Source organism: Piliocolobus tephrosceles, chromosome 5 (assembly GCF_002776525.5).
Source record: "Piliocolobus tephrosceles isolate RC106 chromosome 5, ASM277652v3, whole genome shotgun sequence".
In the NCBI taxonomy this organism is placed as follows: domain Eukaryota; kingdom Metazoa; phylum Chordata; class Mammalia; order Primates; family Cercopithecidae; genus Piliocolobus; species Piliocolobus tephrosceles.
In genome coordinates this window covers 126,627,244-126,649,055 of record NC_045438.1, presented here as the reverse complement: position 1 = coordinate 126,649,055, position 21,812 = coordinate 126,627,244, and the positions used below count along the sequence as shown (strand labels likewise).

At 44.2% G+C, this 21,812-nt stretch overlaps 1 protein-coding gene across 11 annotated transcripts in view; it reads right to left on the bottom strand.

The window, feature by feature from the left end:
- Positions 1 to 9,476: 9,476 nt before the first annotated feature.
- Positions 9,477 to 21,812, bottom strand: part of TRERF1 (transcriptional regulating factor 1) — a 230,972-nt gene continuing 218,636 nt past the window's right edge. For 9 of the 11 annotated variants that reach the window (XM_023212813.3, XM_023212808.1, XM_023212815.1 and 6 more), the window contains 3 exons: positions 20,350 to 20,553; positions 17,203 to 17,450; positions 12,682 to 13,234 (listed from right to left, as the gene is read on the bottom strand). In XM_023212813.3, the coding sequence (XP_023068581.1) occupies positions 12,910 to 13,234; positions 17,203 to 17,450; positions 20,350 to 20,553 (777 nt within the window). In that variant the 3' untranslated portion in view covers positions 12,682 to 12,909. Of the gene's footprint in view, positions 13,235 to 17,202; positions 17,451 to 20,349; positions 20,554 to 21,812 lie in introns of all 11 variants that reach the window. The other 2 variants (XM_023212818.1, XM_023212820.1) reach the window with 2 other exon arrangements.

Genomic DNA, 21,812 nt, shown 5'->3' with positions numbered 1-21,812 from the left:
TGGAGTGCAATGGCACGATCTTGGCTCGCTGCAACCTCTGCCTCTGGGTTCAAGCAATTCTCCTGCCTCAGCTTCCCGAGTAGCAGGGATTACAAGCATGAGCCACCACACCTGGCTAATTTTTTTAATTTTTAGTAGAGACGGGGTTTCACCGTGTTAGTTAGGATGGTCTCGATCTCCTAACTTCGTGATCTGCCCACCTCGACCTCCCAAAGTGTTGGTATTACAGGCGTGAGCCACCGCGCCGGGTCAACTACTTTTTCAATATTGCATTTTTTCTTTGTATTTCTTGAGAGAGAAAGAGGGAGTGTGTGTGCACATGTTGGGGGTGGTGGTGGTTTGGAAGGGAGGGCTGTCTGGGTAAATTTGTCTTAATAAAGCAGTTCAAAAATTTCAACCTCTAATACCATCTAATTTTTCTTAAGAACAGTGGTTTTCAGGCCGGGTGCGGGGTCTCAAGCCTGTAATCCCAGCACTTTGGGAGGCTGAGGCAGGCGGATCACTGAGGTCAGGAGTTCCAGACCAGCCTGACCAACACGGTGAAACCCCGTCTCTACTAAAAATACAAATATTAGCTGGGCATGGTGGCGCATGCCTGTAATCCCAGCTGCTCGGGAGGCTCAGGCAGGAGAATCACTTGAACCCGGGAGGCGGAGGTTACAGTGAGCTGAGATCGTGTCATTGCACTCCAGTTTGGGCGACTAGAGCGAAACTCCGTCTCCAAAACAAAACAAAACAAAAAACAGAGGTTCTCAAACTGTAGTCTGAGGACGTCTGTGGGGTCTCTGAGACGCTTTCAGGGGGTCCGGGAAATCAAAACTATTTTCATAAAACTAAGATGTTATTTACAACTTTTACACTCATTCTCTTACTAGTGTACAGTGAAGTTTTCCCGTGATAGCCTGAGGTGTGACACAGAAAAAGATTAAATACAGAAGCAGATTTGAATCTAGCTTTTATTAAGCCAGAAATTAAAGAGAACTGCAAAAATGTAAAACATTGCTGCTCCTTACTCAGTTTGTTCAGAAAATATATTTTTCATAAAGTGTTGTAACATGTAATGAGTGTTACTTTTAAATCAATACATATTCTTCAGTTTTATTTTCCAAAAAGCTAAATATAGATAGCTAAAATCCACAAAAGCAAAAGCTCTTTGGAGTCCTCAACTCCAAAAGTGTAAAGCGGTCCCAAGGCCAAAAAGCATGAGAACCGCTGCTGAAAAGTTTTTGCTGCTCCTCCAAATAACTGCGCAGAGGATATCTAACCCAATCCTCTGGCTTGAGACTTTCCTCTAAACCTGGATGCCAGGAAAGCATCTCAATTTAGTTCCATGGGAAGTTTGAGATCTCGCACCAGCTCAGCCTCTTAATTTTCGCGAAGGCAAATTTCCCGTCTTCTCTGAGCCTCAGTTTATTTTGCAAACGTAAAAGAAGGGTTTTGGAACATAGAAAGTACAAAATCTTTTCCAGCTCTGACATTCTACGATTATTCTTGTTCCTATCTTTGCCTGGACTCATTAACTTATGTTTAATTCCATGAGAGAATTCTGATAAAACCAGCCCCTTTCTCGTCACTTTCCTGTAAACGGCGCGAGGTGAGGGATAAATATCAGGAAAAATCCTGCTGGGCAGAGCGGCTGGTGGCTGGGAAACTTAAAAGCAACTATCCCGGTCAGCCCTCCTAGTCTCCCTAGCCCATCCAGTACCTGCCAGAGGCGCCGGCACACGGCTCCGACCGCTGTCCGCGCCGCCATCTTGTCGGTCCCGACCCCTCAGGATTGCTTCCGGGGTTACAGCGGCGTCCTCAGACCATAGAGTTCTGCAAAAGGAGAGGGTACATCCTAGTGTTCCGACGCTGGAACAACCATAGAGACACGAACCTGTGCTTTTAGAGGGCGGGACAGTTGGCTGGAGGAGGCCAGCCTTGCTCTGGGTAGTGTCTGGATAGTTACCAAGCCCCATTAATGTTTTCACCTTTAAATTGTTGGGTGTGTATACGCGCGCGCGCACACACACACACACACACACACACTTATTTATTTACTTAGTTTTTCCTTTTAGAGACTGGGTCTCACTCGGCTGCCCAGGCTGGAGTGGAGTGCTACAGTCATAGCTCACTGCAGCCTCAAACTCCTGGTTCAAGTGATCCTCCTGGCTCAAGTGATCCTCCTGCCTCAGCCTCCCAAGTAGCTGAACTACAAGTGCGTGCCACCACAGGCAACTAATTTTTTGTTTTTTAATTTTCTTGTAGAGACAGGGTCTCGTTATATTGCCCGTGTTATTTTGTGGGCTGGTCTCAAACTCGTGTCCTCAAGTGATCTTCCGGCCTTGGCCTCCCAAAGGACTGAGATTACAGGTATGAGCCACCAAGCCCAGACTGAAACTAATGTATTGACACCATTTACTTCAGTAATGGGTGATTTATTTTTCTATGTTTGCATTTTTCAATTTTTTTTTTGCATTTTTCAAAATTTTAACAAAATCTATATATAATAAGAAAAAGAAAAGTCGGCCACTACCATTGGGTCCAGCTGCCACTCAATTACCTTATTGCAATGGCTTTCTAATTATGGTTCTTTTTTTTTTTTTTTTTTTTTTTTTGAGATGGAGTCTTGCTCTGTTGCCCGGGCTGGAGTGCAGTGGCCGGATCTCAGCTCACTGCAAGCTCCGCCTCCCGGGTCCACGCCATTCTCCTGCCTCAGCCTCCGGAGTAGCTGGGACTACAGGCGCCCGCCACCTCGCCCGGCTAGTTTTTTTGTATTTTTAGTAGAGACGGGGGTTTCACCGTGTTAGCCAGGATGGTCTCGATCTCCTGACCGCGTGATCCGCCCGTCTCGGCGTCCCAAAGTGCTGGGATTACAGGCTTGAGCCACCGCGCCTGGCCCTAATTATGGTTCTTAATCCTTTCTTCCTTCCCCACACGAATTGGAATTCTTGTGCTGCATCCATTTTGTATACCACTGTCCTACTGATCTTTCTTTTTTTTTTTTTTTTTTTTTGAGACGGAGTCTCGCTCTGTCGCCCGGGCTGGAGTGCAGTGGCTGGATCTCAGCTCACTGCAAGCTCCGCCTCCCGGGTTCACGCCATTCTCCTGCCTCAGCCTCCCGAGTAGCTGGGACTACAGGCGCCAGCCACCTCGCCCGGCTAGTTTTCTGTATTTTTTTAGTAGAGACGGGGTTTCACCATGGTAGCCAGGATGGGCTCGATCTCCCGACCTTGTGATCCGCCCGTCTCGGCCTCCCAAAGTGCTGGGATTACAGGCTTGAGCCACCGCGCCCGGCCCTACTGATCTTTCTAAATTATTCATTTCTTTATGTTACTCTTGTATTTAGGAATTTACAATGACTAGCTTCACCTACAACAAGCCAAAGTGTTTTGTGTAGTTATTAATGTCCACCATAATTTTTTCCAAGTAAAAAAGTGTATAGCTGGGATTTGCTATAATAAAAACTTCTTCAGGCTGGGCGCAGTGGCTCACGCCTGTAATCCCAGCACTTTGGGAGACTGAGGCAGGCGGATCACCTGAGGTCAGGAGTTCGAGACCAGCCTGGCCAACATGGTGAAACCTCATCTCTACTAAAAATACAAAAAATTAGTGGAATATCATCGTCGTGTGCGTGTAGTTCCAGCTACTCAGGAGGCAGAGGCATGAGAATTGCTTGAACCTGGGAGGTGGAGGTTGCAGTGAGCCAAGATTGTGCCACTGAACTCCAGCCTGGGAGACACAATGAGACTGTCTAAAAAAAAAAAAAAAAGAAAGAAAGAAAAGGCCAGGTGCAGTGGCTCACACCTGTAATTCCAGCACTCAGCACTTTGAGAGGCCAAGGCGGGTGGATCACCTGACGTCAAGAGTTCAAGACCAGCCTGGCCAACATGGCAAAAGCCTGTCTCTACTAAAAATACAAAAATTAGTCAGCTGTGTTGGTGTGCACCTGTAACCCCAGCTATTTGGGAGGCTGAGGCAGGAGAATCACTTGAACCTGGGAGGCAGAGGGTGCAGTGAGTCGAGACTGAGATGGCACCACTGCACTCCAGTCTGGGGAACAGAGTAAGACTCTGTCTCCAAAAAAACTTCTTCCATTTGCGTAAATCTTTAAAAATTTATTTTTATTTTTCCTTTTATTTTCTTCTCATCTTAAAGTCTGCTTCTATAATACCATATTGTCTTATTTTATTTTATTTTTTTGTGAGACAGTGTCTCACTCTGTTGCCCAGGCTGGAGAGCACTGGCTTGATCATAGCCCACTGCAGGCTCAAACTCCTGGGGTTAAGTGATCCTCACACTACAGCCTCTGGAGTATCTAGAACTACAGGTGTTTGCAACCATTTTTTATTTTATTTTTATTGTTTGTAGAGACAGAGACTTGCTATGTTGCCCTGGCTGGTCTCAAACTCCTGGCTTCCAGCAGTCCTCTCACCTTGGCCTCCCAAAGTGCTGGTTTTACAGGTATGAGCCACTGCACCTGGGCCATTTGTGCACATTTCTAAGCTTTATTTTCCCAGAGTGCTTTCACATATGCATTTTAGCCTAATGGAAAACTGTAGCCTTATCATCAGATCTGGTTTCTAATCCCAGGTTTACCAGTTAGTTGAGTGACTTTGAGCAAGTTACTTCCCTACCGTGAGCCTCAGTTTTCTCATATGTCAAAAAAAAAAAAAAAAAAAAAAAAAAAGATAACAGTAGTTCCTGCTTCCAATAGTTGCTTGAGAATTCGATGCAATACCAATGTATGGTGTTTAGTACAATACTGCCATGTACTGATACACTATAGATGTTATCCACCATCTGTGCCATTACGTTTCTACCTCACCTGCCTCACAAGGTTGTTGAGAGATTAAAAATAAAAAGATCAAGTTTATGAGAATATTTTGTAGCATCCAACTAAAGAACCGTACACATATAAAGTTGTTTTTTTTTTCTCCCCACAAATAGTTATTACTACCCTATTTTGTAGGCAAGAGAACCAAAGAAGTGGTAAAATGATTTGCCCAACATCACACCTATCTAGGAGATAGGAAAGGTCTAGGAGCAGAAACCAGTTTTCCTGCCCCTCAGACTGGCCTCTGTTTACTAGAACTCAGTTCATGTGGAGGTGTGGCAGAGATTCCAGTGTGGCCTTGCACCAGAGTGTGGAAACAGCACACTTCACCTGTGTGCACTTCTTATTTATTTATTTTTGAGACGGAGTTTCACTCTTGTTGCCCAGCCAGGAGTGCAATGGTGCGATCCCGGCTCACTGCAATCCCAGGTTCAAGTGATTCTCCTACCTCAGCTTCTGAGTAGCTGGGATTACAGGCATGCGCCACCATGCCCAGCTAATTTTTGTATTTTTAGTAGAGATGGGGTTTCTCCATGTTGGCCAGGCTGGTCTCAATCTCTTGACTTCATGATCCACCCACCTTGGCCTCCTGAAGTGCTGGGATTACAGGCTTGAGCCACCACACCCGGCCTCACCTGTGTGCACTTCTGCTGGACTCAGTGATGCCCCATGTTGGCAGGCTGCCCAGTGCCCTTCTCAGAATCAGTCTCTCTGAATTGTGACATTTAAGGGGATTTCCCTCAGCCAATGGGGTTTTCCAATAGCCTCCCCACTCCCAACTCTGTTGCTGCTTCCAAAGTTTGCATCAGTCTGTCCAAATGGCACTTCTGTGAGGCCTTTCAGCCTGCCTCTGTCGCCTTTGAGTAGCCTCAGTTGGGTGAGTGTTCTGCAACCATAGTGCTTGCAAACGACTTTCACCTAAGTTACCTACTCTGATCCTCACCAGAAGACATGGATTTTGTCCTCATTTAATAGATGAGGAAACCAAGGTGAAATGACTCACTCAAGGTCATATGGTAAGTTAGTTACAGCTAAACCAATAGCCATCTTAAAAGCAATGCCTTTTCTACCTCTGCAGTGGGCTGGTGCTGATTCTATTATGAGGTTCAGTTCTAATTAAATCTTTTCGGTAATAGGACTAGAAATACCCACCCACCACCCTAGCACCACTCCAAAAGAAATAGGGGCTTATATTTAAAGACCTGTGTGGTCCAGACGGTTCCTGGAACTGGAAAGGTATGCTTTAAACAGTCTTAGGGACTGGGATACCCTCTTCACTCCTGAGGCCAAATGTGTTCTTTTTAGTGATGGGCTTTCACTGCTTACCAATAGTTTCTGCTTCCTCAGGACTCTGCGTAGCCACTGCTTGCTGCTTTGGCTCGTCAAGTTTCTCCATTCATACTCTCAAATGTGGGAATTTGGTTTGGTCCTCTCATCTTCCTGGGCTGAGCCAAATGTGTCACCAAATGGCCTATGGGCCTAATGGTTTGGGGTCAAGTGCCAACTTGCTAGGGCCTAAGTAGAAGTCATTGTAAGGAGCAACGCCAGGTTTTGCCAAGAGTAGGGCTGAGAACAGTGCTCTTTGGCATGAGGTGTGGGCATGGACAGCATTCTGAAGCTTGGCCTATCCATTAAGCATCTCTTTTCCTACAGCCTAAACTTCCAGACACCCGACCTCATGTAGATGAGCAGGAGTCCAATGATTCTAGAGAGTTTATGCAGGTAAACCTTGCTTTATGTCCAGAAAAAATAAACATAGATACATCAAATATTTTACAGTTAATCATATTTTGATTGTGTCAGTTGTTCTGTTTTTAAAGATAGCCCTTTCCAAAAGATCCTCTCTTACATAAAGGAAATAATCAGCCCTTTGGCTCCTTTTTAATTTTTGCTTGTATTATTATTGTTTTTTGGAGACAGTTTCACTCTTGTTGCCCAGGCTGGAGTGCAATGGTGCAATCTCAGTTCACTGCAACCTCTGACTCCTGGGTTCAAGCGATTCTCCTGCCTCAGCCTCCCGAGTAGCTGGGATTACAGGTGTATGCCACCACGCCAGTCTAATTTTTTGTATTTTTAGTAGAGACAGGGTTTCTCCATGTTGGTCAGGCTGGTCTCAAACTCCTGACCTCAGGTGATCTGCCCACCTCGGCCTCCCGAAGTGCTGGGATTGCAGGAGTGAGCCACCGCACCCGGCCCTGTGGCTCCTTTACACAGGGATATCTGCAATTCAGAGATCACTTATGGTTCTCTTAGAAATATATTATTCAATTTCTTAAAATGTCTTCCTAATTATACTTTGCTATGTCAACATGAACTCTCATTCACATTCCTAGAGCACATCTCAGCTCGCTGACGGTGGCTGAGGATGGTAGATAGGGAGTAAATGGAATTCAGATTTACACACATGTTCTGTCTCTGCCGAATGCACACATGGATGAGCATACCTGGAGGGCTGGCGAGGTAACTCATTGAACACACAGTTACTTGCTATGAATTGCTGTGTACGTGCGGGCGATGGTGAGAGGATTCCCAATATTGATAGGGCTCTTCTCAATGCTGGAATTGAATCTGTTCCAAGGCCCCCGTATGTCTTTCTAGGTATTAAATTCCTTGGCTGGAAGGAATCATGTGCAGCCATCTTTATACACTCTCCTCTGCCATGTATAATACAGTATGGAATAATGCTTGGTACATGGTGGCTTATGAGGATTGACTGACTGAATAAAAGTAGAAAAAAATCTTCCGATTAGGCTTCCTGAAATAGACTTTAAATTTACAACACTGGCTAAGTCACACAGTTTCTAGAGGAATAACTATTTTATCTGGTATAGGTTGTCTAAAGTAAACAGCTAAAATTAAAGTCAAAAACTAAAAGAGGCCAGGCACAGTGGCTCACACCTGTAATCCCAGCACTTTGGGAGGCCGAGGAGGGTGGATCACGAGGTCAGGAGATCGAGACCACCCTGGCTAACACGGTGAAACCCATCTCTACTAAAAATACAAAAAAAAAAAAAAAGAAAAAAAATTAGCTGAGCGTGGTGGCATGTGCCTATAGTCCCAGCTACTTGGGAAGTTGAGGCAGGAGAATCCCTTGAACTCGGGAGGTAGAGGTTGCAGTCAGCCGAGATGGTGCCACTGCATTCCAGCCTGGGCAATAGTGAGACTCTGTTTCAAAAAGAAAAAAAAAATCCAAAAGACTCTGGGTGCAATGGCTCATGCCTGCAATCCTAGCACTTCAGGAGGTCAAGGCAGAAGGATTGCTTGAAGCCAGGAGATCAACATCGGCTTGGCCAACATAGTGAGACCCCGTCTCTATGAATTTAAAAACAACAACAACAACCCCCCTCGACCCTCCCACCCTCCAAAATAATCTAGATCAAGGTCTTGAATAGGCATTCCCCACTTAAAGCAAATTTATTTTTGTAAAATTCTGTAAACTTCTGTATGAAATCCAGAATTTCAGTTCTTCTATAGTTTTCAGTTGACCACGAAAAAGTAAACATACATCACACCTGTAATCCCAGCACTTTGGGAGGCCAAGGCGGGTGGATCCCAAGGTCAGGAGATCAAGACCATCTTGGCTAACAAGGTGAAACCCCGACTCTACTAAAAATACAAAAAATTAGCCGGGCGTGGTGGCAGGTGCCTGTAGTCCCAGCTACTTGGGAGGCTGAGACAGAAGAATGGCGTGAACCCGGGAGGCAGAGCTTGCAGTGAGCCAAGATTGCGCCACTGCACTCCAGCCTGGGTGACCGTGAGAGACTCCGTCTTGGGAAAAAAAAAAAAAAAAGTAAACATACAGCCAGGTGCAGTGGCTCACACCTGTAATCCTAGCACTTTGGGAGGCCGAGGCAGGCCTTGGACAGATTGCTTGAGGCCAGGAGTTCGAGACCAGCCTGGCTAACATGGCGAAACCTCACCTCTATTAAAAATACAAAAATTAGCCAGGTGTGGTGATGCATGACCTGTGTAATCCCAACTACTTGGGAGGCTGACCCGTGAGAATTGCTTGAACCCAGGAGTGGAGGCTTCAGTGAGCCAAGATCGTGCCACTGCACTCCAGGCTGGGGAACAAAGCAAGACTCTGAATCAAAAAAAAAAAAAAAAAAGTAAACATACTTACTCAAATTTGGAAATGCAGATTTAAAATGCAAATAAATCAGGGTGGACTTAGAGGAGGCTGACCCGTGAGAATTGCTCGAACCTAGGAGTGGAGGCTTCAGTGAGCTGAGATCATGCCACTGCACTCCAGGCTGGGGAACAAAGCAAGACTCTGAATCAAAAAAAAAAAAAAAGTAAACATACTTACTTAAATTTGGAAATGCAGATTTAAAATGCAAATAAATCAGGGTGGACTTAGACTTTGTGGAGGATTTAGTGTAAGACACCTGTGTGTCACAGTGCGCTCCCTTGAATCGCAGTTTGAGTCATAAGGTTTGGAGACCACCAAGTCCCCAAGTGGTTCATCCACTGCTTGAATAGCAGAAATGTATGTCCTGGTCTCCGGAGTCTCAAATTTAATAATGACAATTAAATTTGATCAGCAAAGTTAAACTTGTTGTCTACAGAAACCAATTAACAGGTAAACTAGCATTTATCCAGCATTGAGAAGTCATAGCAGTGGCTAGAAAGAAGAAATATTTAAGCCAAACGAAATGCAAAAAGATAATATTTTATTTTCAGAGCAGCTGATGCAATATTGAATCAGGTTTTCACAAATAAATATGACAGTGTCTATTTGGTTACATCTCCATTTGATGAATGCCCATCTATAAGAACTGTAATAACTTTCTGAGAAGGCTAATGATTAGAATGTGTTAAATAAAATTTCCCTGGTTCCCTTTCTGAAGAAGCATTGTGACAATTAAAAAAAACAAAAAAACAAAAAAAGCTTATCACTTGGAGGGGAAACAACCTAGAATGCCCCAGTTTCTTTCTTTCTCTTTCTTTCTTTCTTTCTTTTTTTTTTTTTAAGGAATGCACCTTTTTAGGACAAGTCTATAAAACATCTTTATTTATTTGTTACATATGATGTTTAAATATAACTTTGCTTTCAAGCTTCAAACTTTTTTTAAACCCCTGGTAAAATAAGACTTTTGGTTCACCTTAACAAAAACTGACCTAGGAAGAAACATTTTTAGCAAAATGTTATTATAAAATTCACTAGAAAATACTGTCCTCTTTTTGCCAAAATGTTACATAAAATCCTTATTAAAAATACACACATTACAAAAGAAAAATTATGAATATGCTATACATAGTGCTTTAATATGGACCAAGGGACTTGCATTCCAGGAAAATACAGTTAAGCACACTAGATATTATGATGTCAACTTATAATAGTGCAAACCTGAATAAATTACATCCTGATATGGAAGGCATGCAATTCATCTGCTGAGAATAGAACATAACGAAGCCAGAACAGGAAGCAATCACAACCACTATTTAAAAATGTTTTCCTTTTTATTACATTAATTTTTTTCAAAAATACTTTTCTTTACAATAGAACTCCTAGAAAATATTTACAACCTTCCTCTAATAAAATATAACAGCAGTTAAATATATTTGAAAATAAGATGGGTTTTTCCATAAAATATATCTGTTAACTTTTTATATACAAGCTTTCTCAAAGAGGTCTAAATTCACTAATGAAAAACCATCTGATAGTAAACAGTAACCGAGTTGAGACATTAACCATTAGGAAGAAAAGTTCTTTGGGGTGGGGTAAGGGCAGAAGCCAAAACAACACATACATGCAGGCAGAATTATTTCAGGAAAAAAAAAAAGTGCAACATTGTCCTAGGAAGTCCATTCTTTAAGTTGATAGTCAAGAAATACTAATTCAGGAATTTGAACTGTCTCGTTATGGAGGAGTTCTTTGGTTGTTTCAAGTCAAAAATCCTTATGCTATACTGCATGGAAAATTAAAAGTAAGCTGTGCCTTCTATTTTTGCCATGGCAACCGAGTTTGTTTTTTAATGTTTAAAACTGGAACAGCTGGGCAAATCTCTAAACAGAGGCAATACATTTGCTTTATAAACACTTTTCTGGATGTTTGCTCCTTTGATAGATAAGTTTCCACAGACCCAGTAGCAGCACCCTTCTAGGCTCACCCTCAGACACTAAGTGGAGGGCAGTAGTCCCCGGGAGAGACGATCAGCCAAGGATATGACAGCTGTAATGGTTCGGCCACAAAGTTGATGCACACTGCCCAGGCAGTTCTTGACTCATGACTGCTTGGATAAAACAAGATAGCATAACCTTTCTGAAGTGGTAGCAAAGGAAACTTTTTTTTCCCCTCTAAACAAAAGATGTAGGAAAACGCCAAGACCTCTTCTTTGAAGATAGAATGATGGAAAATAATTTTAGTTTTTCTTCTGTTCATGACTTTCCTGAAGTTCAGAGACCACTGCCTGTGTGGGGTTGCTGTGGCTCACAGCTGGTTCCCCGCCATGAGTGTGTGCTAAATGCTTTTGCAGAATCAAAGACGTCAGATCCTACGCTCATGCTTCTGCTGATATTCTCTCTCATGTCAAGCTATGAATGTGTCAGCAAAGTGGCCCAGCGTGATAGGCACATTTATGTGGAGCTGGGAACCAGCATACCTGGGGTGGGCGATGCCTGAAAACACCGGCCCAGGAAATCACGCTGCATTAACTCCGAAAGGGGAGTTGTGTGAAGCAGGATCCTCTCTGTACTGGGGCTGTGTCCCAGCCTGACTTTTGCCCTAACGGTGGGATGGGTCAGTCTGACTCAGTTCAGAAGCCTGGGGCTAAATGGCATTTTTGAAGGATTACAGGTTTATTACCTTCAAGTACAAACAGCAACCCTGCTGACAGGGACAGGAGGAAGCAGAGCAAAGTCATGAAGGTTGGAGAAGTCTAGAAGTACTTTGGTAAGTGACTTGTAATGAATACATTCATTGTGTGAATGCAAACATTATAGCTAAGGTGTATCTGAAGCCATATTTGTTGGCCTTCAATGCTATTTGTCTTGTATTTGCTATCATATGTGTCAGAAAACTATTTCTTATAGCTAACATCAAGGTAAACTTCAGTCCAGCGGATGTGAATTACAGCAAAATCCCAGTGAATGCGGTTTCACAGTACTTCCAAGTGGCACAAAGTAATTTCAGAACTCCACTAATCATTAACAGTGTTGTAAATAAGAATAGGCTTTTCTGATTTGTTTTTTGGGCAATAGAACACTTTCTGGCATTCTAGGTACTTCAATATGTGTCCTTCAATCACCCTAAAGTGAAAGCAGTCCTGGCAACTTAATATTTGCCTCCAGATGGGTCTCTAGTCAGTTCATGCTGAAACACAGTTCTGCGACCCACAACTTGGAGCTGACCAGCCCCCAGGGAACACAGGACAGGACGCACCTGCTGTAGAAAACCAGGTCCTCAGTAAACACTGCTGGGAATGAAAGCCTAAAATTATACAGTACTCCATTCCTGCAAACGGCCCAAAGGATGACAGGCAACACAGCGGAAACCTATTTTCACATTTGGTCATCTCCTCACACGTCGCGTGTGCTGGAGGAGAGCTGTGTAACACCAGGGCTTGCTTTGCCCCTGGAAAGCTGCCCCTAGCATAGTATCTCCAGGCGAAGATGCCATGCTTACTGCAAACTCTGGAATGAGGTCAGAACAGAATCAAAGTAACGCTTGACGGGAAAAGTTGGCCCCAAGACCCCAGTACTAAGAGGGTCGCCTGCCTCTCTCACACACACACTCACAGCAAGCTTTGGGATAAAAGGCAACCGGGATGGTTGACATCTGAAAGCAATGGAACATGAAGGTCAGCTTCAGTCCCTACCAGGAATGATTTCATGAGAAGGTAGCCCAGATGAAACACCTCTTAAAGATAGTTGTGCCAATTATTTATTCCCCCAACCCCCCACAAAAACAATTTTTTTTTTAAATAAAAGGAAAAGAAATGGGATTTTTTTTTCTAAACCTGAATAAAATGACCACTTTTAAAACAGGTAGTTTAAAAGGGTTACAAAACAAGCAGGCAGTCCAGGTTTCCTGATTAATGAAGACGGAGGCCGTGGGTTTTCACTGTCTTTAAGTGACACACAGGGCTTTATAGTTCTGCGTCACCCTGAAGCAAGACTGAATCTTGATCATCCAAGAGAAGATCGGTGTCCACGACTTCAGCCTCTTCCATGACACCTCCTAACTGCTGGACAACGTCGTCGTCGAGGATGTCCACGTCCTTGATGGGTTTTATCAGACTCAGCTGGTCCAGGGGCAGCAGCCCTGGCGCCCCCACAGGCCCCGTAGTCCTCTCGATCGTGGCTGCCATCTCAGCTGCAAAAGCCGCCTTCTGAGCCTTTTGCCTCTGCTGTTCCTCCTGCTGCCTGTGAGTTTTCATGTGCGCATTTCGGCTTTTGATCTTGAAGAAGACTCTAAAAATAAAGAGAGGTGTGTAGAATTTAGAAGGAGATCTGAGTTCTTGGAAATCCGGGTGTCCTAGGGGGAATAAGGGTGCGTGGTCTGACAGAGTCCCTGGCTGCTCAGCTTCTAGGACCTCCTTCCCCTGTGACCTGTCACCTCTCTTCCTTCCTCTCCAAGCATTACAAGGAAAGGGATGGGGCAGAACACACTGACTGTGCCTCAGGCTTCCTTCCTGTGACAATGGAGGAGGAATTCTCAAAGGCCTCCTGTCCACCTGGAGTCTGGAGCACAGGCCCTTTCTCCGCCTTCAGCCTCCCCCTTCTCCTCATCACTGACCATGCCCTCTCCACTGGAGAATCTTCTAAATCATGCTAACAAGCCCTGATAGTCCCCATCATGAAACAACCCACCATCTGCCTCTGCCTCTGTCCCTGTTCCTCCACAGCAGAAAGTTGTTTTTTTTTTTTTTTTAAATAGACACAGGGTGTCTCTCTGTTGCCCAGGCTGGAGTGCAGTGGTGTGATCACAGCTCACCATAACCTTGAACTCCTGGGCTCAAGTGAGGTGGGACTCCAAGGCTCCCACTTCAGCCTCTTGATTAGCTAGGACTACAGGCACACACCACCATGCCTGGTTAATTTTTAAATATTTTGTAGAGATGGAGTCTTGCTATGTTGCCCACACTGGCCTCGAACTCCTGGCCTCAAGTGATCCTTCTACCTTGGCCTCCCAAAGTGTTGTGATTACACGTGTGAACCACTGCGCCCAACCCACGGTCAAAATTCTCGAAGGATCTGCCCACATGCACTTGGTGGATCTCTTTTTTCTCTCCTCCTTCCTCTCCAAGTGGACTGTTGTCCCCTCCCTGTCAACCCAATTGCTCTTCTCGAGGGCATCGGTAACTCTGTGTGGCCAAATTCAGTGGCCCCTGTCTTTATTGTACTTGACTTCTGAGCTACATCTACTACTCCCTTTCACTTAAGGCCCCTGCTTTGTGGCCAAGATATTACCATAATGGCTACGTATCCTACAACACAGAGGACACCCCCTCTTCCCCAAGCAAGGAATTAGCAGACTTGAAATGCCAATAGTACTGAGGTTGAGAAACCCTGGGATAAAAGGATATATTGCTGGGGTTAATTCTTCAGATGCGAGGTCTGCAAACTATGGTCAGTGGGCCAAATCCTGACTGTTTTTGGGAATCAGTTTTATTGGCACATAGCCATGTCTATGTAATGTTGATGGCCGCTTCTGTGTTGCAGTGCCAAAGCTGAGCAGTTATGATAAAGACAGTAAAAGGCCCACAAAAGCCTCAAATATTAACTATCTGGACCTTTTTCAGAAGAAGTGTGTCCAGGAGTGAGACTGTTTATGGAGAGGGGGTGACATTAATACTCTTTAGTCACTCCTGAGCTCATGAAGGAAAAAAAAAAAAAATCACAAAACACCTGGTTTCTAAGGCCTGAGTCCAACAGGGCTGATAAATCACAATTCTACCTGGACACACGGAAAATGGTTCAATGTAACAAACATAATTTCAGCAGCTCTAAGAGGTATTTTGTGAACATTTGCTTAATGTTATTCTGAGTTAGGAAAAGTCACATAAACCATTTGTATTTTCCATAAAATCATAACTGGATTTCTGGTGGAAAAAAGTTCCCAAGCAGACTAAGACTCCAAAAAACCATTTAACAGATGCCACTGAGACATGGCCGGGAAACACGAAATACTGACTTTTGTTAGTTAAATCATCCTCTGTCTCCACCTGGTGGAATGTAGAGTTGTAGCCTGTTTAAGCCTAATGAGTGGGAGGTGCTGGCTCCTGTCGGGGAAAACTGGTAAGACCCTGATACCCTGATGCTGCCACTCCAGGACAAATAACTGAGAGATCACTGAGAGTCAGCTGAGGGCGGTTCCATCATTATTTCTATTAAAAAAGCCCTAAGATCAACCCAGGGGCCCATTTCTCCCATGATGCACCAGTATGTGGTGGGTGGTGATGTGAAAATGACATCATGGCCAGCTTGGAAGGACAGCAGGGTGTGGAGGAGACCCACATCGAATCCCACCTCTCCCGTCCCTGTGCTTCACAGGAGGAAGTGATCCGCTAGTTCCAGTTCACTTTGGTGGGTGCCGCCAAGCTGGGCTTAATCAGAGGCAGCATGGCATAGAGCCAGGAGCACAAGGCCAGGCCAGCCTGCATGATTTAAATCCCTACTAGGCTGCTCGCTGTGAACTGCAACAGGGGCTTCACCTTACTGTGCCTCAGTTTCTGCCTGTAAAAAAAGAAGCTCCTAAAAGTACCTGCCTCACAGGGCTAAAGATTAATCAGTACATGTGCTATGGGTTGAATGTGTCCCCCAAACAGCACACGTTGAAAACTGAATCCCTAATACAGCTGTGTTGGAAGGTGTGGCCTAATGGGAGGCATTTCAGTGATGAGGGCCTCACCCTCGCGAGTGGATTCATGCCAATTATTATAGGGTATGAGGCTGCAAGTTCAACCTTTTGCTCTCTCTCCCCTCTCTTTGCCTTTCCCCAATGGGATGACTTAGCAAGAAGGCCCTTGCTGTATGCAGGCCCCTTGACCTTGAACTTCCCAGCCTCCAGAACAATAAGAAATAAATTTATTTTCTCTATAAATTATCCAGTCAGTGATATTCTGTTGTAGCAACACAAAACAGACTAAAACATGTAAAAAATCCTTTAAAACAGTGCCAGGCACGTAGTGAGTACCTGATAAACAGCAGTTACTATTAAGTTGCCTGCTCTACTCTATGAGGTCCCACCTGGCCTTGCTTATGTAACTGGGGATGTTTTCCTGGTAGAGTTTCAGAAACCACCTGGGCAGCATCTCTCCCAGGTAACACTCCTCTTCATGCTTGAGGCACTAGGAATTATGGGAAGAGGAACTCAGCAAGGCTCCTAAAGGATGTAATTCTTAACAATGTAGTACCCTTCCAGTCAGGTGGACTTATTGAGAAGTACACTGGAATTCTCTACTGGAGGCTGTGGGAGGGAATCACCCATCTTACAATCAATGGCATTTTCTACCTAAAGCAAAAAACAAAGTAAACCAAAAGGACAGAGCAGTGGTCAGGAGCCCAGGTCTGCATTTGGACAAAACTGGGTTCAAATCTCAGTTCTGCTCTTTACTGGCAGTGTGACTTAGAGCAAGTCATTTTACCTAATTTTTAAACTCTTATTTGTAAAACAAGTATAAAAAAACAGTATCTGTATCACATGGAGTTTTTATGTGAGGACTAAATGAGCTCATACACATAAAGCACGTACCAAAATAAGTGCTCAGTAAATGTTAGCTATTATAATTACTATCTCATGTTACTTTTCTTTAGTTGTTGTTGTTGTTTTTAAAATTATACCTAAAAGGGGAGGATAACAAATAGGTTTTATTTCATGTGTCAACTCTGATTAATTGGTTGTGCAGCTTGAAGCATGACAATGAAAAGCATTTGAGGCTTTGTCTTAAAGTGATAGCAAAGAGTGTGGTGATTGATTAGTGATGTCTGCCCTAGGCACAGAAGTAAGCAAAGGTGGTAGGAATACCCTGTATGAGCCATCTGTGTTATAGAGAGTTCCTGATTAGGTGTTCTAGAGCCATTCTCAAATCATTCAGTGGGGATGCAAACAGAGTAATGCTAGTGAACATAGATTGGGTATGAAGGGAAGGAGTGGGAACCAGAGTCCCACCTGCCATTCCTGGGAAAGAGGGAAGTTTTGTAACTTAGAGGTTCACTCTCTGAAGATATCCATCCTTACAAGGCTCTAAGATAACAGAATGGCCATATTCTGAGTCTGCCACAAGGCCTACATACCCATCCCAAAGATGGTATGAAGAAGAATTTTGAGGTCTAAGTTCTTTTTTCTGATTGAAGAAACCTCAGGCCATCCTGGCCCAGTCCCCATACAGCGACTATCCTCATGAATTCAGATCCAGTCCCTGGTCCCCTGCACCTACTTGCCACACTCCTTGCAGGGGAAGATGGTGGTGGGGTCTGTCTCGCCGCTGGTGGTGCTGTGAGAGGGTGAGCTCTTCACCGAACAGTACCCACTCTGGGTGCCACCAGGCTTCTGCTTCCCAGAGGGGATGGCACCTCGGGCCTTGGTCACCTGGTTGGTGCCCCCGTGGATGCGGGCATGGCCATTCAGTGCCTGTCGGGAGCTGAACACCTGGGGAAGAAAGGGAGTGACATGACATCTACAGTCCTGAAAAGGAAATTAGGGTTATTAGTTACTCAGTGGTAAACATGGAATACTTGAAACTGTCTAATGACAGGGCACAAGGGTTTTATATAAGCAAACTTTGGGCATATGCTACAAAAGGCAAAGATCAAATACCACAACCACAAATGCTGTGCCAATCAAAACCTCATCACTGCTACAATCAGAAGAGAAGCAGCGATGTGGCACGGGATAAAGAACAAAGCTACTGTCTAGAAGTCAAGACGTCAGGGGTTTGGACCCAGCTCTACTGTAACTAAAGCTGCTGGGCCATTTCCCTTTTGTATACTTTATTTTTTTCCATCTGAAAAATGATGGGGCTGGACCAGTTTTCAAACTTTTTTAAAGCCAGTAACTACCTTCTTCTCTCCCTCCCATTTTTCTTCCTTCCTTCCTCTTTCCTTCCCTCCTTCTTTTTTAAGAAATCAGGTCTTACTCAAAAAACTCAGGCTCAAGTTAAAAGCAGAGGTGCTCTGGCTAGAATGGAGACAGCGCCCCAGAATTGGGCCTGTTTGCTCAGCTCTATCTACCCCCAGGAAGCCCTAGTACCCTAAGGAACCCAATTTGAAAGACAATGATTAGGTTTTCTGACATATTCTACGTTATATATAATCAGTAGCCCATTGTTGAATCAATGTTTAAGACCCCCAAATTTTAAAACAGAATGATAAAAAGAGGCAGGATCTGGGCAGAATTTTAAAATCCTGCCATAAAGCTGGGTTTCTTAACATTAGCACTATTATCATTTTGGGTTGGATAATTATTTGGTGTGATGGGTGGGGGGCTCTGTTGTACAGGATGTTTAGCAACATCTTTGGTCAGACACTGCTTGCCAAATGTTCTTGGGGAATAAATCATGCCCAGTTCAGAATCACCGCTATAAAGGGATGTAAATCCATATCCCTGAATCCCAAGAGTCCTGGCTCCCAGGCTGTTAAACTCATCAGCTAAGGGGAGTACCTACTGGGCTGTCTAGCTGCAGTAGTTGCTGTGTTAAGTTTATGAGCTCTCTGTTTTGTTTGTTTGCTTTTTTGTTTTTGCTTTCAGATGGAGTCTCACTCTGTCTCCAGGCTGGAGTACGGTGTCATGATCTCAGTTCACCGCAACCTACGCCTCCTGGGTTCAAGCGATTCTCCTGCCTCAGCCTCCCGAGTAGTTGGGACTACAGGCGCGCGCCACCACGCCCAGCTAATTTTTGTATTTTTAGTAGAGACGGGGTTTCACCATGTTCGCCAAGATGGTCTTGATCTCTTGACCTTGTTATCTGCCCACTTTGGCCTCCCAAAGTGCTGGGATTACAGGCGTGAGCCACCACGCCCGGTCAAGCTCTGTTTATTTTCTTACATAGGAAAAAAACTATTGCTGACTTAGCAACCAAAGCCTCCATCGTTAGGCAAGGAATAAAATAGAACCAGCATGCTTTTTCCACTGTGATTTTTAAAAGTCATTAAAAAAATCTTCTTTTTTTACGTAAAGAAAAATTAGAACAGAAAAATATCTACCTTGCTGAGCATTTGATTGGAAAAAGTAAAAGATAACTTCCCATTTGGTATACAACTTACTGTACATAGAGCTATGATTTGAGGAGGCATCTAATTTCTGAACAAATTCACCAAGAAATACCATCACTTAAAGTCATTATTGCAATCACGCTGCACTGAACACTCTATACAAAACGGCCAGGTCATTAAGCATCAAAGATGGAGAACAAGTCAGCAATCTCTTCTGTTCTCTCCAAAGTGAATGTGAAATGTATATATCTTTGTTTTTTTAAAAAAAATTTTCATTTTTTCTTAAATGCAAATCAAATGAATTTCTGCTTTAGGATCTAAATATCTTAAAGACTGTTGCTTTCTCCATCTAAGTGACAGGCTTAATTCAGTACACTCTGGAGAACAGCACTGTCCTATATCATGTACGAGCAAAGAAAAGCACACTGACTTGAGGAAAATGGGCTTCCTGTGGAAGGGGCAACATTATTTTGAGGGGTAACCCCTCTAGAACTTGCCTACACAGGTGTGCCTGGCCTTAAGAAATCTGATTTGGAAAAAGCTCACCAATTCAGACTAGTAGGGGACCAGTGGGAGACTGAGAAATAACCTTTAAAAATATCCTTTAAAATACACATGGAGCCTTAGACAAGGCCAGCAGAGATACCATAAGGTCTTTCTTTAGTGCTAAGAATGACCAAATGGTGAACTTGTTTTATTTTAGCTAAATTATGCTTCCAATATTCTTGAAAAGTACTGGCCTCAGTACTTAACACACACTCCCTTTCAGCCTGTTTTTATGATTAATTTACTTTTAGTAAATCCTTTTTTCTCCACTACAGAGTACAAACATAAACTTTAGTTAAATCTTTGTAACAATATTCTCAATTTTAAATTAGTGACATTTCAATTAGTAACACTTCATGAAATGTGAAATGCAAAACCTTCTAATAGGTAAAAATTGCAGGAGGTGGGTCAAGTAATTATGTCATAAAAGGATGATCTTTGTCAGCAGGCTCTCCTAGTACATTTAAATGCATGTTGACAGGGCACAAGCTTGTGTGACACACAGCCCAGGGGAGTGCAGAGGCTCCAGGAAATGTGGAATTATGTTCTGGAGGCCAACACTTGCTGCAGAGCTTGGAATCACACACTTCTGGGCACGGGGGCCTTCTCTGTGTTCTCCAACACGCAGCATTGTGCTTGACACAGAACACACACTCTGTAAATACCTGTTGGCCAAATGAAGAAGAAAACAATGGCAACATGGAACACCCTCTGCCAAACTGTGATTGTTGGAAGAGCACTCTCGAAAATACATCATCTCTTAAAGCCAGGCACAGCTATATGGCCCTTGCTCGTCCCAGATCCCCAGACGACACAGACATACTTACAGCCCCACAGTTGGGCATTTCACAGATGAAGGAGCCTGAGGGCTGGCCCAGGGCTTGCAGGGGCGGCCCCTCCGTGGGAGCCAGGACGGGAACGGGTGGCGGCTCCGGGGACTTCGGCACCTCACTCTCTTCTTCTTTTGTGGATTTCCTATCTTCTTCCGGGTCCTCCTCCTCCTCCTCTAACTCTTCTTCTTCTTCACTTGTCTAGTGTTAAGGTAATAAAAGCAAGAGGGGAATATCCCCAAATGGCATTCTTAGTGATGAACAGAACTCACAGATCAACAGAAGAGAGAGGCGCTGGATGCTGGCACTGTGTTCCTTTCTTTCTGCATACGGAATGGCGGACAGAGCCTGCTAGGCGTGATCCCAGAAAGGTTGGTCTCAGGATGCTTAGGACTTTGAGGTCAAGGAAGTAAGTCCCCTGCCTCATTTTGGGACCCTTGTCACTTATACAAAGATATGGTGAGGCAGAAAGGAGCAATTTCTACATGCAAGGATTCCCCACCTTGTTCAAGACCATTAGATCTTAAAATGACTAAAACTCAGGCTGCACCCTGCCTGTGAGTAGCTCTGCCTCCTCACAGCGGTGAAGAGGGTTTTCCAGCAATACAATACCATGGAATCCCCCTTGGAGAGAGACTAAAGAAGGACCTGTGCTGATGTGTTTTAGAGGCTTTATAACACCACTATGCAAGACGCTGGATTTGACCTGTGGCGGGCAGAAAGCACGTGACAGAAGGGGCGCTCCACTCTGGTCTTGTCAGAAAATAGAATGAAAGGAGACAATATGGAAGGGGAAATTCCCTTGTATTTATCATGTGCTTTTCCTTTTGTCTCTGACCATGGGCTTAGAAAAAGCAGTGTATTCAATGTTTCTATTTATTCATTTTCCCCTGCTAGAGGCATTTAATGAAAAAGAACAAGAAAAACATTTCCTATGAATAATGATCTCCTCTGCTTCTATGGCCCCTCTCCCCACTTCAGAACAGCAGCCATGGGGAGAATTAAGCAGAAGGTCCCTGCTCTCCTCAAGGTTAACAGAATAGTAAGTTACTGGAATAGCTTGGAGTGGGTGGCCTGGGTGTGCTGGGATGGAAGGGCGGGGATCCAGGAGGCTCTCATTCTCCCCTTGCTTAACTATATTCTGCTCTTTCCATCCTTCCCAGGGTAGGGGTGAGGGTTGCTGGCTCCTGCAGGCCCTGAAAGGGCTGAGGACTAATCAGCCTCATTTCAGCTTTCATTTTACAGTTTACAAAGTGCTTTCACATTTACCATGCCACTGAATAGGCTGCAAACAGTCCTCTCATTTTATAAACGAGGAAGGAAAAGGCATGTCCAGCTGCCCCTGACCTGAAAAGTCATTTGTCTCTGCCAGACTTTCTGCATAACTCATCACTTAATGCACGTGGACTCCAGTCTACTCTACCCCGACAGTGATGGAACTCTGGGGAGTCTATGATTCT